Source organism: Heterodontus francisci, chromosome 4, assembly GCF_036365525.1.
Source record: "Heterodontus francisci isolate sHetFra1 chromosome 4, sHetFra1.hap1, whole genome shotgun sequence".
Classification (NCBI taxonomy): Eukaryota; Metazoa; Chordata; class Chondrichthyes; order Heterodontiformes; family Heterodontidae; genus Heterodontus; species Heterodontus francisci.
Genome location: NC_090374.1, coordinates 85244203 through 85261475, shown reverse-complemented (window position 1 = coordinate 85261475; position 17273 = coordinate 85244203). Strand labels below are relative to the sequence as shown.

The following is a 17273-nucleotide window of genomic DNA, read 5'->3' as shown; positions in this document are numbered from 1 at the left end:
CAACATTTCCCAGTCACTCACCTTAAAAAAAAAATTCTGCTGTTCTATTTTTCATGCCAAAGTCGATAACTTCACATTTCTCCACATTATATTTCATCTGTCTATGATCCTTTGCAGTTTCTTTGCAACCTCCTTACAGCTTACTTTTGTAGCTTTATATCATCAGCAAACTTGGATATGTTAAATTCAGTCCCCTCATCTAAGTCATTAATAAAAATTGTAAATAGCTGAGGCCCAAGCACTGATCCTTCCGGTATCCCACTAGTTACGGCCTGCCATTCCGACAATTCACCTGTTTGTTCCTACTATCTGTTTTCTGTCCGTTAACCAATCCCATGAGCCCTACATTTTGTGTAATAACCTCTTGTATGGCACCTTTTCGAATCCTTTTGGACAATCCAAATACACTACATCCACTGCTTCTCCTTTATCCACCCTGCTCGTTACAACCTCAAAATACTAACAGATTTGTCAAACAGGATTTCCCTTTCATAAATCCAAACGTACTATGATTTTTTAATTGCTCTGTTACCACGTCCCTTATAATAATAGATTCCAGCATTTATAATGGGAAAACAGATCCCTTCTTATACAGCCTAACATGCCACAGTTGGAATGTTTTCATTTCGCAGAGTCCTGAACTGAACCAGCGCTGAAGAGGAGTTGTTCCTGTGCTGGATAACTATGAAGTGTTTATGTTATTATAACAAGTTGTTATGATCTGGAATGCACTGCTTGAAAGGATGTTGGAAGCAGACTTAATAGTAACTTTCAAAAGGAAATTGGATAAATACTTGAAAGAAAGAAGTTTACAGGGCTATGGGAAACGAGCAAGAGAGTGGGACTAACTGGAGAATTCTTTCAAAGAGCTGACACAGGCACAATGAGCCAAATAGCCAGCATGATTCTATGAAGTAACATTTTCCTGGGCACACAAGGAATCACTGTAGTATCTCAGACTGCTGTTGTGGTTGAATAATGCTGTTTGGGTTGATAATGTGTAATTTTGCTTCCCAAACCTATCCGTCCATAAGTTACTCATTCAAAATACTGATGTCCATGTGAAGTTCCACACTGTCATCATTCCTGATTTCTCTAAGCTGTATTGGATCCCCCATGCCCCAACAAGTTGACTCCAAAATTCTTGTCCCTACTTTAAAATCCCTCCATAGTATCTTCCCATCCTATCCTAGTTACCTTTAGCCTTTCATCCCCGCAATCGCTTCTGGTCCTAACCCAAAATGCTCAATCACTGAACATGTTCAAGACAGAAATCAGTAGATTTCTGGAGACAAATGACATCAAAGGATATGGAGATAGCATGGGAAAGTGATGTTGAGGCAGATGATCAGCCATGATCTAATTGAATGGTGGAGCAAGCTCAATGGGCAGAATGGCCTACTCCTGTTCCTACGTTCCTATGTTACATCGAACAACCCTGGCAAAATTTTATGCAAGTCCCTTTAACAGGACAGAAATGCAAATGTTCAAGGAGTTTATAGTATAATTTAGATGCCTTGTAGGTGCCAAGCAATGACCTTCTCCAATAAAAGAGAATCTAACCACCACCCTTTGACATTCAACGGCATTACCATCGCTAAATCCTCCACCAACATCCTGGGGCTCACCATTGACCAGAAACTGAATTGGACCAGCTACATAAGAAGTGTGGCTGCAAGAGCAGCTCAGAAACTGGGAATTCTGCGGCGAATAATTCACCTCCTGGCTCCCCAAAACTTTTCCACCATCTACAAAGCACAAGTCAGGAGTATGATGGAATATTCTTCATTTCCCTGATGAGTGCAGTTCTAACAGCGCTCAAGAAGCTCGACACCATTCAGGACAAAGCAGCACTATTAATTGGTACCCTGTCTACCTCCTGAAACATTCAGTCCCTCCACCACCGATGTACAGTGGATGTAGAGTATATCATCTACAAGGGGCACTGCAGCAACTCGCCAAAGCTTGTTCACTAGCACCTTCCAAAACCCACAATAGCACCTTCCAAACCAGACATCTTTTATCTAGAAGAATAAGGTCAGCAGGCACATGGAAACATCACCTGCAAGGTCCCTTCCCAAATCACACATCACCCTTATTTTGGAATATGTCACTGCTACTTCATTCTCGCTGGGCCAAAATCCTGTTACTCCCTCCCTAACAGCGTTGTAGGAGTACCTACCCCACACAGACTACACCACACCTACATTGTAGGTGTACCTAACCCACACAGACTACGCGACATCCACATTGTAGGTATACCTACACCACACAGACTGCAGCAGTTTAAGAAGGCAGTTCCCCACCACTTTCTGAAGGGCAATTAGGGTTGGGCAATAAATTCCGGTCTTACCAGCGATCCCCACATCCCATGAACAAATTAAGAAAATGTCATGTTTAGTAGAGTGCTTGCATACTATACCTGTGGGGCTAAAGATTTTTCTAAATTTAGACAGTTACTGCTTTGACTTAAAACTAAAGATTTAAGTAACTGCAATCTGTTGTTAGACCGTGGAATGTTTATCTTAATATTTTGGGGTGACAGTCAATAGATGAATTTCATTTGAGCTATGACCATATCATTTGGTCAGCATGGAAAGAGTCTTTGTATACTTCATTGCAAGGCAAATGACTACCAAGTGCACTTATCTTCCAAAATGACATTCTGTTAGGCAGATTAGTACTTAAACTGGAAATTCATCTTTTTTTATTGGACCATAATGCTAAAATATGGGGAGGATCTATGACTGAAACAAATGAGTGTCATATTATCTTTAGCATGGTCTTCCTTGTTTCTTGAACATAGTTTCCCTTTTCACATACCTTAATCCCACCAGCTTTTCCTCACAATTTTTAACAAATTTAGTGTCCACGAGCAAGCTAGATCGCTTAAAGGTAACTAAAGCTTACTTCGTAGATTTGATTTTCATTGTGTGTGTGATATTGAGAAGTACATATGACTCTTACATGGCAGAGTATAGAAACCCTTCAACAGCGAATAGATATATCTTGAAATAACAAATGAGGTGGTCATAATTTTGGTATCTGCCTTGCCGCAAAGTCAGAAGGTTGTGGGTCAAGGCCCCACTCCAGAGACCTGAGCGCACAATCTAGGCTGAGACTTCAGTGCAGTACTGAAGAAGTGCAAAGAATGCACAGAATCTTGTGCAGCCGTTTGAAGCGGAAATGGTGGTCTGGGGGACGGAGAATCGCATCCGCCCGAAAATCGGCGCAGTGGCATCGATTCCGGATTTAGTCAGTGGTGGGAAAGCACCAAGGCAGAATCGCAGCCCTGACACGACAGGAATGTATCTTACATGGCTGAGCAGTTAATTTCAATGTATTTGTATCTAATTCATAGCAATTCAATGGGGGCTTGTGATTAAGTGGACCATTAAAAGCTGGTGACACCTAGGCGAGAGGCTTCAGTGCCACAATGGGTAGGCAGCCATGAACAGCACTGCATAGGGGAAGAGGCCATTTTCAGACAGCAGTGCGGTGCACTCTGCAAAGGAGGAGCGGGGGGTGCGGTCAGGGTCTCTGGGGCTCTGCAAGGGAAATCGGGGTCTCGGGGGCTCTGCAAGTGGGAGGCCTTGCATGTTGAGGACGTGATTGAATGACACTCCTCCACCGACGAAGATGCAGAGGAGAGAGAGGAGCAAGCAGCACTGGATATTGAAGCCCTTGCACCAGAGGCCAGGCAGATTGAGTGCCTTGCTGAGGAGGCAAGAGACAATCTCATAATTACCCGCTTCCAGCCACCCTCATGTCCACTCACAGAGAATCCAATAAAGACTCCCCTCACCATATGCAGTCTATTGCCTCCTTTCTATTTATTTTCTGTGCCTAGCGTCCAGCTGAAACACATGCTAGTGCCTATGGGAGATCATATTTAAATGAGAGCTGTGCTTGCACTGGCATTCCACTGAGGGAGAAGGGTGAAGTCAGCAGATCACAGTCAAGGCATGATAGAATAATCACTTTTACACAATGAACGTTATTGGCTTGGACCAAAAGAACTTAATATGAAGCATCAGATGTCAGATATCAAATATCTGTGAACCCCCTCGGTGCTTTTCTTGAACCGTGTGCGAGTGCTTCTATGAGGTGTGAACCCAGCAACAGCAGCTGGGCTGGAGGCAGGCTGCTGATCACGCTGCCCCTTGGCCTGTGATGACTTTAGTGGCTGCCCTCTGGCTGCCTGAGGCCTGGAGGGCCCCGGCTGTCTGAGAGTGTCCTGCACTGGTGGAGGACTCAACTCAGGCTTTGTGGCTTTTGGAGCTGGGCTCACTGGCGGATCGTAGGATCATAGGAAATAGGAGCAGGAGTAGGCCATTCGGCCCGTCATACCTGCTCTGCCATTCAAACAGATCATGGTTGATCACCTGCCTCTACACCATTTTTCCCCACTATCCCCATATCCCTTGATGTGATTAGTATCCAGAAATCTATAGATTTCTGTCTTGAACATGCTCAATGATTGAGCTTCCATAGCCCTCTGGGGTAGAGAGTTCCACAGATTGACCACCCTCTGAGTAAAGAAATTCCTCCTCATCTCAGTCTTAAATGGCCTTTATTCTGAGACTGTGTCCCCTGGTTCTAGACTCACCAGCCAGAGGAAACATCCTATCCACATCTACCCTGCCATGCTCTGTAAGAATTTTGTAAGTTTCAATGAGACCACTTCTTATTCTTCGAAACTTTAGAGAATACAGGCCCAGTTTCTGCAATCTCTCCTCATAAGACAATTCTGCCATCCCAGGGATTAGTCTGGTGAACCTCCATTGCACTCCCTCTATAGCAAGTGTATTCTTCCTTAGATAAGGAGACAAAAACTGTACACAATACTCCAGACACAGACTCACCAAGGTTTTATACAATTGCAGCAAGACATCTTTACTCATGTACTCAAATCCCCTGACAATGAAGGCCAACATACCATTTGCCTTGCGAATTGCTTGCTGCACCTGCATACTAGCTTTTAGTGACTCACGAACAAGGGCACCCAGGTCTCTTTAGACGCCAACACTTGGCAACGTCTCACCATTTCTTTCTGTTTTTTCTAACAAAGTGAATCACTTCACACTTATTCACATTATATTCCATCTGCCATGTTCTTGCCTATTCACTAAGCCTGTCTAAATCCCCTGGTAGCCTACTTGCATCCTCCTCACACCTTACCTCTCACCTAGTTTTGTGTCATCAGCAAATTTGGAAATATTACATTTGGTCCCCACATCCAAATCATTTATATAGGTTGTGAACAACTGTGGCCAAGCACTGATCCTTGCGATACCCCACTAGTAACAGCCTGCTATCCTGAGAATGACCCATTTATTCAGAGGCTAGGAATCCTGCAGCGGATAACTCATCTCCTGACTCCCCAAAGCCTGTACACCATCTACAAGGCACAAGTCAGGAGTGTGATGGAATACTCTCCACTTGCCTGGATGGGTGCAGCTCCAACAACACTTAAGAAGCTCAACACCATCCAGGACAAAGCAGCCCGCTTGATTGGCACCCCATCTACAAACATTCACTCCCTCCACCACCGACGCACAACGGCAGCAGTGTGCACCATCTACAAGGTGCACTGCAGCAATGCACCAAGGCTTCTTAGACAGCACCTTCCAAACCCACGATTTCTACCAACTAGAAGGACAAGGGCAGCAAATGCATGGGAACACCACCACCTGCAAGTTCCCCTCCAAGTCGCACACCATCCTGACTTGGCACTATATTACCGTTCCTTCACTGTCGCTGGGTCAAAATCCTGGAACTCCCTTCCTAACAGTACTGTGGGTGTACCTACCCCACATGGACTGCAGCGGTTCAAGAAGGCAGCTCACCACCACCTTTTCAAAGGCAATTAGGGATGGGCAATAAATGCTGGCCTGGCCAGCAATGCCCACATCCCATGAATGAATAGAAAAAAAAATTCTACTCTCTGCTTTCTCTCTGTTAATCAGTTCTCAATCCATAGCAGTATATTCCTCCCAATCCCATGTGCTCTAACTTTGTTTACTAACCTCATGTCTGGGACCTTATAAAAAGCCTTCTGAAGATCCAAATGCACCACATCCACTGGTTCTCCTTTATCTATGCTACTCCAACAAGTTTGTCAAACATGATTTCCCTTTCATAAATCCATGTTGACTCTGTCCAATCGTATTATTATTTTCCAAGTGTCCAGTTATCTCCTTTATAATAGATTCTAACATTTTCCCTACTACTTATGTCAAACTAACAGGTCTGTAGTTCTCTCTCGCTCCTATCTTAAATAGTGGGGTTACATTTGCTACTTTCCAGTCTGCAGGAATTCTTCCAGAATCTATAGGATTTTGAAAGATAACCACCAATGTATCCACTATCGCTATAGTCAACTCCTTAAATACTCTGGGATGTAGCTCATTGGGGCCAGGGGATTTATCAACTTTCAATACAATTAATTTTTTGAGTACTATCTCTTTATTGATACTAATTTCTCTCAGTTCCTCATTTTTACAAGTCCCTTGGTTCCGTAGTATTTCTGGGAGATTTTCTGTGGAGGTCAGCCTCTCCTCCTCGCTTTCAAGGCTCACTTGACCCTCCCTGCTCACCAGAGAAGGACGAGGAGCTGGAGAAGATTCCAGGCGCCTCATCCATCTCTCGCCTTGCCGCTGCTGGGTCAAGCTTGTATCCAAGGCGATGGTGTGCAGGTCTGTGCGCATTTGTGGGATTTGGCTCTCCATGAGGGTCACCAACCTCTCGATGGAGGATGCCATGCACTCATATACCTGAAACATGGCAACACTCGTATCATCTCCAACATGCCGCGTGCTGTTGACACCAGAGGCTTACCATCAGCCTGGGGCTCAGCTTGGGCTTGGCCACACACACACTTTCGACTGTCAGAGGCCCTGGCTATCTCAGCCTCAGCCAATTGCTCGGGTGTGTGTGATGCTTTCACCAGCTTGTGACCCTGATTCTACAGCTGAATGGAAACCCACTGAGGTGAAAGTATCTGTGCTGGTGGAAGGTGCAGGGGAGTCATGGGACAGTGCATCATTTGAGTGCTCCTCCTCCTCAGATGTGGATGTCTGTCCCCCTTCTGGTTGAGTCTCCTGCTGACACCGACCTGCATGAGAGAACACAAACGTGTGGGTTAGTCTGTGCAGATCTCATCATGCCAACCATATTTAGTTTAGTTAGGGATACAGCACTGAAACAGGCCCATCGGCCCACCGAGTCTGTGCCAACCATCAACCACCCATTTATACTAATCCTACGCTAATTCCATATTCCTACCACATCCCCACCTGTCCCTATATTTCCCTACCACCTACCTATACTAGGGGCAATTTATAATGGCCAATTTACCTATCAACCTGCAAGTCTTTGGCATGTGGGAGGAAACCGGAGCACCCGAAGGAAACCCACGCAGACACAGGGAGAACTTGCAAACTCCACACAGGCAGTACCCAGAATTGAACCCGGGTCGCTGGAGCTGTGAGGCTGCGGTGCTAACCACTGCGCCACTGCGCCGCCCAGAAGTAAACTGTATGTTGATGGAAGCCAATCCTCACTCTCTCGCATGGAGGCTGCAGTCCCTCCATCCAATATGGCGCAGCCGCCCTGTGCCCCTGCCAATTTTAACACCTGTTCCTCAGCTGTGGTCAGAGGCAGAGGATCCGGTATGCCTCCACCAGTTTGGACTGTCTCCCCCCTGTTGTCGGCCCTCTTGTCCTGTAAGTGGAAAGATGGAGATAGTCATACTTCACAGAGAGATCAACATGACAGTTCTGCTAGTGTCAGCCCCTTCTCCCCTCCTGCGTTTTCACACATAGCTCCTCCTCCCTTCCACTCTCGGGGGAGTTAATGGGTGTGAGCTGTGAAAGAAGGTGGCCTGTAGCCAAGATGCAGCCATGCATCTATCAGGATGAGGTGATGCCTAAACCCCTCTGCCATCGCTGTTGTGGTGCTTCCCTCCAAAGTCCCGCTTCCTCCGGCATAGCCACTTGCAATCACTAAAAAGTAGAGGGGTGAGGAGCACTCACCTTGGCAAAACAAAGGAGGTCATTGACCCTCTTGTGGCACTGTACCCAGTTCTATGGAGTGACCCCATGGCTGCTGACCTCCTCTGCGATCTCCATCCAGGCTTGCTTGGTCAGGCAGAATGACCTCCTCTTGCCATCGCTGGGGAAGAGGACCTCCCACTTTCCCTTGCAGTCTGGAGGAGAATCTGGAGGGAGACATCAGTAAACAGTGGGGCAATCCTGTGTCTTGCTTCTGCTTTCCTGCAGGGTCCACCTTGGCGGGGTCGTGGGGTCCAAAGTCTCCGCAAAACGGGTCACAGTTTAGAGCAGTGAGCAACAAATGAGTGCAGAGAAGTAATACAAGCAGGGCTGGCAAGCCTTTAAATATGGCACCAACATCTGCACCGGAGTCATCTGAAGCCGTATTCGGTGTCTTGCATCATGCCATCGCTGTGTGGATGGGCCCCGTGCCTCCATTATGTAAAATGGCCACCTCCCGTATGATTACCCATACCCACAGCAGGCTCACTAAGATGAGCCCAACAGTTGCATGAGAGAAAAGAAATATCTTTCAGTCAGCAGATTTTGAAGCCCCAGCAAGACACTCAGTCCGAAAGTGGTTACTAATGAAAAATTCAGATTAACTGATCATTCATCACATTGCTGTTTGTGGGATTTTACTCTGTTTTAAATAGCTGTCACATTTATTGACATAACGGGAACTTTGCAATGCAACTCATTCCAGGTGACATTTCACCAACATAGTAAGGGGCATTATAAGTGTAAATTATTTATTTCCTTTCATACATCTACTCTTGGCCAGGTTACTGGATCCTTGACAGCGTAACTGAGTTATTGCATTCCTCTTTCCCTTGCACTCTTTTTCTACTTCATCCTTCCCTCAATCACTTGTATCTATTGTCTGAGGGGTAGACAAACAATGCAGGGTGATTTAGATAGATCTGGAATCAATTATGGTGTAAAGTGAGCCTCCTAATCACTGTGCTGCCTGCTGCTTTCTCTTTGGTGATTTTAAATTGAGCAGTATGTTACTTTTTGAGAAAAGTGGGGATTCATTGAGTATGTCATCTCCAGTTACACTTACACCCTTCCCAGTAGTCAAGTCAAGAACAGTTAAGAGTCAGCAGCTGGTGAAATACTGGCCTCTGGTAATTACCACCTTACATTAATGTGATTATAATGATTGTGCACTCAACAAATTGACAATTCTTTATTTATTGCAGCTCTGATAGCAATTGGACAGTACAGTACAACTATTGAAACAGTGGACGTTGGCTGGTGCAAAGAAATCACAGATAAGGGAGCAACCCAGATTTCGCAGACGAGCAAGTCCCTTAGGTACTTGGGGCTTATGAGGTGTGATAAGGTAGGAAGCTTCACTGAATGCACTTAAAATTAGTGCAACTTTGCCATGTTAATGTTTTATTGACTTGTTTAATAGCTGTCTGGTATGTTCGATTTTATAATGGTCACAAACCCAACACAATTAGGGAAGCCACAGTTTATCTATTTTATAAGAATATGCATGCTATATTGAAGAAATTAAATAACTTTTTAAAGAAGGAAGTCTTAAATATTTTGCAAATCAAAATGTGGCGTGCATAAAATACAAAATAACTGCAATACCCACCAATCCTTCTCCCATGATTACCTAGTATCTTTCTCAGACCAGCTTTCATGTTTAAGGCAAAGATGCTTATTCTCTGGGGTGGTCTACTGTAATATTTTCTAAGATTAGTGGCTTAATTGCACAATTTAGGAAAGGATTAACAAATAATCCTGATATATTCCCCTTCTCCCACACAGAATGGTGGTGGGGATAAATGAACTGCATCTGTGGAAAAAGTCATTTACCAGTCTGTCATCATTCCTTTTCCTTTCCGTTGGTGAATTTGTGGGGTTGTCAGTGTTATGCGTTGTTGTATTTGTAGTGTTGCAGGGCATTCTAGAGAAAGGCTCAGGTAAAGGTTAACTCAGAACTATTTATTATTTACAATATACTATATACATACTCCTCAAGCCACCTAAACTAGCATCCTAGCTGCTCCTTTTTCTTCTCTTTCCCCCCCCCCCCTCCCCCACCAGCCTATCTTATGTGACTGTTACATCATTCCTCTTAGAGAAGGAGCGGTCTCTCTCACTGCCTTTTATTTTATTAGCTCTTTACACCCTTATACTTCATCTGCCCCCCAAGTCTTTATGCAACATTTTTCCAAGCATATATACATTTATCACCTCTCTACTATCCTGTCTCCCTCCAAGTCTCTGACTTTACAGATGCAGTCTCATCAGAGGTCTGACAACTCTCCCCGATCTGGTTGTAATCTGTCTAGGACGATCAGTAGTCTTTGTAGTAAATCTGGGTTATTGACTTGGTGTTTTGTTTCTACAGGTTGTAGTATTTTGTTCAGTTTGGGTTTGTTCATCTTCATCTGAATCTTGCAGATGGATTACTGGCTGTTGCTTTTATGGAATAAGAATGATATTCCTCTGATTCCCTGTATGTTCCCTTCATTCGTTCGTATGACATACAATCGCTGATAGTCCTCATGTTTATAGATTACTGTACCTTCTCGTTCCAGGTCACATATCCAAACTTTTTGACCATTGTTTAATTTGGGTAAGCTTCTCGCTCAAAATCTTCTATTATAATTCTGGGTTTGTTTCCTTCTGCTGGAGTTTTCTCTTTCACAAACTTTCTTGTAGACTTGAGTCTTCAATCCTGTTGAGTCAATACCAGAAGCTGTACTCTTAGCTTCTTTCACATTAGTAATTCAGCTGGCAATAATCCACACATTAGCAGCATTGAATGATAAATTAGGAGTGAGATAGAAAGATCTTCATTTTTCTTGTGTAAAGATTTTATTGTTTTGCACACCTCATTCTGCCTCGACATTGGATTGCAGATGCCTCGGTGAGCTCGTAAGATGCTGAAAGCCCATCTTCGTGGCAAACTGCGTAAAATATTCATTCACGAACTGTGGTGCGTTGTCTGATATTTCATCTGGAATCCCATGTGTCGCGAAGATATCCTGAAGGATTCTGATAACTACCTCTGTGGTCATAAAATGTAATCATCGGACTCCTATCCACCTGAATCCATGCCGAGCCTTTGCCAAGGTTTTGTTGGAAATTAGGTAGTCAACAGACGTTCGCACTGTTCTGGCCTTTGTATCACACATATCTGACAGTTGTTGATCATGGTCTCGATATCCTTAGATATCCCAGACCACCATACCGAAGATTGTGCCCTCGCTCTGCACTTGGTTACACCCAAATGGCCTTGGTGTAATTGATCTAAGATATCTGATCTCATTGAAATAGGAATAATAATTCATTCATTGTAAACAAATAAGTCATCAATCATGGTAAAATATTTCCTATACTCATGGAACTTCTTCATTGTTCTCCCTCCTGGACTTTCTTGTGGCCCCTCTTGTGCACAATATTGTCTAATGTGGATGTTCTCATCATCATTCTTCTGTGCTTGTTGTAATTCTTGCAACTTCTGTGCGCTTGAAGGCCAATTTTGTGCTGTGTGTTGCAAATAAGATTCGATGTCACATACAAACTTCACGTCTTCCTGTGATGGATAATCTTCCGTTGCCCTCAATAACGCATAAGCTGACAATTGGAAGGAATTATTTACCTTTGTTTGCTCGACTTCAGCTACCTTCATAATCAACTGCCTTCTATGCATGCATTTCTGCTCAGTAAGGAAAATTCTTGATTGTGTAAGCTATATAAAGGTCTCTACCAGTTGTCTCCCTCTATGCTGAAGAGTTGCTTGGAGTTTGCCTTTTACGCTCAGTTGTGTCCTACCTGGACCATGCAACTGTATATCTGTCAGTTGCAGGTAATGTCACTTCACCCATGGCTCTTGATCAGACAATACCGTGACTTGCCCCTGTGTTAAGCTTAAAATTCATGAGTTGCCCATTCATGTAGATGTCTGCTGTCCAGAAATCTTGGTCTGGGTTACTGATTTCTACCAAGAACTCTCCTGGTTCTGTCTCTTGTGGGTATTGCTGTACTTGATTCATTGCTCTTTGAGTGAAGGTCTTCTGCTTTGTACCCTTAAGCAAAGAAAATTTGCTGTGGCACATCTTCCCATAGTGTCCAGTTTTTTCCACACTTAAAGCACTCAACTTTATATGCTGGGCACTGCTCTCATCTGTGGGCCTTCCTGGCTCCACATCATTGGCAAGGTTTTCCTGTGTCATGCCCCTTCTCACCTGTATGTTTTTTCTGTTCCACAAAGTGTTTCCCTGGCTTTGGTTTAACAAATTGTACAGGATTGGACTCCTTCTCATCCACAGCTTGTCTTCTGCTTGTAGGATGTCCCTGTTCTGTTTGTGAACTTCAGCCTATCTAACAATCTGAATGCCCTTTTCCAGTGTAAGGTCTTCCTTGGATTGCAACAGGTCTGACAAGAATTCATCCACAATGCCGCGACTATCCTGTCTCTGATTAATTCTGCCTTTAATTCGCTGTATTTTGCAACCTTCTACCAATCTATAAAGGTCATTAATATAAGAGTCTACAGATTCACCAATCTTCTGTGCCCGCTTCTTAAATTTGCCTCTTTCCAAGATTTTATTGCTGAGACAATTAAAATATTTGTCAAAAGCTTGAAGGACATCTTCAAATTTATCAGAAACCTTGTTGATCCCTTGTCAAACAATTACATAATCTTCAATCGCTCCTAGAGAATATAAAAGGGTGTTGACCTGTTCAACTTCTGCCTTTGTAAGGAGTTGGGAAGCAATCCTAAACCTTAGGAATCTCTTCCTCCAAATAAACCAATTTTGAACCTTCAAGATCTTGGAAACTTTCTGGCATTCCGAATTTTGAATCCATATTACTTTCTTCACTTTAATAAGGCTTTCTTTGTTTTAAAATCTTACAGGCTTGAATGGAGGTTTTCGCAGTCTTAGGGATTTCCCGTGATTTCCGACCTTTCCTGCACTTTCTCTACATAGTCCGGCTGAACAGTAGCTGCTGACTCCACCCGACTTCCGAGACGTTACTTCGCCCAAAATAGAACCATGGAAAAGTTACAGCACGGAAAGAGGCCATTCAGCCCATCGGGTCTGCGCCTGCTGAAAAAACTAGCTGCCGTGCTAATCGGACCTTTCAGCACCTGGTCCCATAGCCTTGCAGGGTACAGCACTTCAGGTGCATGTCCAGGTATCTTTTAAAAGAGTTGAGGGTTTCTGTTGCCACCACCGATCCGGGCAGTGAATTCCAGATACCCACCATCCTCTGGGTGGAAAAAGTTTTCCCTCATGTCCCCTCTAATCCTTCTACCAATCACCCTAAATCTGTGCCCCCTGGTAATTGACCTCTACCCTATGGGAAACAGGTCCTTCCTTTCTATATCTAGGCCCCTCATAATTTTGTACACCTCAATTAAATCACCCGTCAGTCCCCTCTGTTGTAAGGAAAACAACCCTACCTATCCAATTTTTCCTCATAGCTGCAATTTTCAAGCCCTGGCAACATTCTTGTAAATCTCCTTTGTACTTTCTCCAGACCAGTTATGTCCTTCCTGTAATGTGGTGACCAGAACTGTACGCAATACTCCAGCTGTGGCCTAACCAGCATTTTATACAGTTCCAGCGTTACATCCTTGCTTTTGTATTCTATACCTCTGCCAATAAAGGAAAGCACTCCATATTAAAGCCTGGTGACCCGACCCGAACCCGACCAACCCCGACTACATGTGTCGGGTTCAGGTTGGGTCGGGTCTGTATTCTGCGTCCAGCATTCGGGCTCGGGTCGGGTCAGGTTGGGCTGGACTGTACTGTTTTGGTTCGTATTGTTCTCATTTTAATCTACAGTTTTTTTCTGTTTCATTCATATGTTTGTTATTTTCAGGTCAGGTCGGGCATTAAAATAAATTAAAGGACTCGGGCCCAGGTCGGGTTCGGGTTGGCTGTTGTCATGTCAGGCCTGGGTCGGGTTTTAATTTTATACCCGAGCCAGGTTTTATTCCATATGCCTTCTTCACCACTCTATCTACCTGCCCTGCCACCTTCAGGGACCTGTGGACATACACTCCAAGGTCTGTCACTTCCTCTACCCCTCTCAATATCCTCCCATTTATTGTGTATTCCCTTGCTTTGTTTATCCTCCCCAAATGCATTGCCTCATACTTTGGATTGAATTCCATTTGCCACTTTTCTGCCCACTCAACAAAACCATTGATATCATTATGGAGTCCACAGCTATCTAGATATACAGTTTCACCATCAACTGCACAGCCAATCTCTGTGTCATCTGCAAATTTCCCAATCATGCCTCCCACATTCAAGTCCAAATCATTAATATATACCACAAACAGCAAAGGACCCAACACTGAGCCCTGTGGAACGCCACTGGAAATCGCTTTCCATTCGCAAAAACATCTGTCGATCATTACCCTTTGTTTCATGTCACTTAGCCAATTTTGGATCTAACTCACCACATTCCCCTCAATCCCATGGGCTTTCACTTTTCTGACCAGTCTGCCATGTGGGACCTTGTCGAATGCCTTACTAAAATCCATGTCGACAACATCCACTGCACTACCCTCATCAATCCTCTGTGTTACTTCCTCAGAAAATTCAATTAACTTAGCAAGACATGACCTTCCCTTAACAAATGCATGCTAACTATCCCTGATTAATCCATGCCTTTCTAAGTGACAGTTTATCCTATCTCTCAGAATTGATTCTAATAATTTGCCCACCACTGAGGTCAGAATGACTGGCCTATAATTATTTGGCCTATCCCTCGCACCCTTTTTAAACAATGGTACAACATTTGCAGACCTCCAGTACTCTGGTACCTCGCCTGTATCTAGTGAGGATTTGAAAATGATCCTCAGAGCATCCGCTATTTCCTGCCTGGCTTCCTTTAGCATCCTGGGATACATTCCATCTGGCCCTGGTGATTTCTCCACTTTCAAGGATGTCAGACCCTGTAGTACTTCCTGTCTCATCCTTATCGTAGTATTTCACACTCCTCCTCTTTAACTATCATGTCTGCATCATCCCTCTCCTTTGTGAAGACAGAGACAAAGTACTAATTAAGAGATATAAGCAAAATACTGCAGATGCTGGAAATCTGAAACACAAACAAGAAATGCTGGAAATACTTAGCAGGTCTGGCAGCATCTATGGAGAGAGAAGCAGAGTTAATGTTTCAGGTCAGTGACCCTTCATCAGAACTGACAGATATTAGAAATGTAACAGGTTTTAAGCAAGTAAAGTGGGGGTGTTTGTAGAACAAGGTTACAGAGAATAACTGACCAGAAGGTCATGCCTTTGCTCCATGACCTTCTGGTCAGTTATTCTCCGTAACCCTGTCCTGTCAACGCCTCTTTTGTTATCTCTTGCCTTACCCCCACGTTACTTGCTTAAAACCTGTTACATTTCTTATATTTGCCAGTTCTGATGAAAGGTCGCTGACCTGAAACATTAACTCTGCTTCTCTCTCCACAGATGTTGCCAGACCTGCTGAGTATTTCCAGCATTTCTTGTTTGTGTTACTAATTAAGAAACCTGCCCACATCTTCTGCATCCATGCATAAGTTATCTTGTACATCTCTGATAGGCCTTACCCTTTCCTTAATTATTCTCTTGCTCTTAATGCACTAACAAAACATTTTTTGGTTTTCCTTGATTTTACCTGCCAATACTTTTCATGTCTCATCTTTGCTTTCCTAATTTCCTTTTTTACTTCACCTCTGAACTTTCTATACTCCTCAAGGCTTTCTAAAGTATTAAGTTTTTTGTGACTGTCATAAGCTTTCTTTTTCTGCTTTATCTTACCCTGTATGCTTCTAGATAACCAGGGGGTTCTAGATTTGGCAGTACCACTCTTTTTCTTTGTGGGGACTTGTCTACACTGTGCACATAGAATCTCACCTTTGAATGCCTCCCACTGGTTTGCCACCGATTTTCCTTCAAGTAGCTGTATCCAGTCCACTTTCACCAGATCACCTTTCAGCTTCGTAAAATTTGCCTTCCACCAATTTAGAACTTTTACTCCTGTTCTCTCTTTGTCCTTTTCCATAATAATGCTAAATCTAACTGTATTATGGTCACTATCTCCAAAATGGTCAACCACTGTTACTTCATCCACTTGCCCGGCTTCATTTCCTAAGACTAAATCTAGAATTGCGCCCCCTCTCGTTGGGCTTGTTACATGCTGGCTAAAAAAGTTCTCTTGAATGCAGTTCAAGAATTTTGTGCCCTTCACACTGTTTGTATCCCAGTTAATGTTAGGGTAGTTGAAATCCCCAACTATTATTGCCCTGTTTTGCACTCAGAAATTTACCTACATATTTGTTCTTCTATCTCCCTCTCACTATTTGGGGGTCTAAAGTACACTCCTAGTAGAAATCGACTTCTCTACCCATGGTTTTGACCCAGTGCGCCATTAACCATTACTGGCTCCTGTACAAAATCTCCCACCCGATCCTCGACCATCACCCAGCGCTGAAACTCAGATCCAATCACTGGACTTGGATGTACCAATGCAGACCCCCATGCTTCTGTGGTGTGGTCTGAGAGGCTGCAGGGCTTTCTCACTGACTGTCCCAGTCGTCTGTGATTACAGAGCAGCTCCTGAGTTTGTTGCAGTCCTCTGACTAGATCTGCTGTTTTCCTGGCACTTCCCCACCAGGTAGGGAGATCTCCCCATTTCCTTGATCGTTTTATCTGCTGATTTACCATTGCTTCACTGTTGTTTCGCCGCTGCCACCATATTGTGTGTTGTTGTATCAGTAGAGTTGCAGGACATTCTAGAGAAAGACTCAGGTAAAGGTTAATTCAGAACTATTTATTATTTACATTATACTATATACACACTCCTCCAGCCACCTAAGCTAGCATCTCTGTGCTGCTCCTCCTCCTTCTTCAACAGCCTATCTCATGTGGCTGTTACATCATCCCTCTTACAGTGGGAGGGGTCTCTTTCACTTCTGTATTAACCCTTTACACCCTTATACTCCAGTCAAACCGAGGAAAGGAACAGTATTCTACATTCAGTGCCCAGTGTTAACATTGTCAGATCAGGTCAGAGTAAGGTTCTACTATTTGGTCTGTCTCCCAGTTATCCTTGTTCAAGACCAAAGGCAATTTTTATAAGCAGATCTACATCTCCTGTGATCTGAAATTGACATCATTTTGTATGTTGTGAATGGGATTAACATGTCACAGGATCATCAATTCCCCTTTTACCAAAAAA

At 43.8% G+C, this 17273-nt stretch overlaps 1 protein-coding gene across 7 annotated transcripts in view; it reads left to right on the top strand.

The window, feature by feature from the left end:
• fbxl17 (F-box and leucine-rich repeat protein 17) overlaps positions 1 to 17273 on the top strand; it is an 878768-nt gene that overhangs the window by 827742 nt on the left and 33753 nt on the right. For 6 of the 7 annotated variants that reach the window (XM_068029789.1, XM_068029793.1, XM_068029792.1 and 3 more), the window contains one exon: positions 9260 to 9402. In XM_068029789.1, coding sequence (XP_067885890.1) covers positions 9260 to 9402 — 143 coding nt within the window. Of the gene's footprint in view, positions 1 to 9259; positions 9403 to 12945; positions 13066 to 17273 lie in introns of those variants that run through there. The other variant, XM_068029794.1, reaches the window with a different exon arrangement.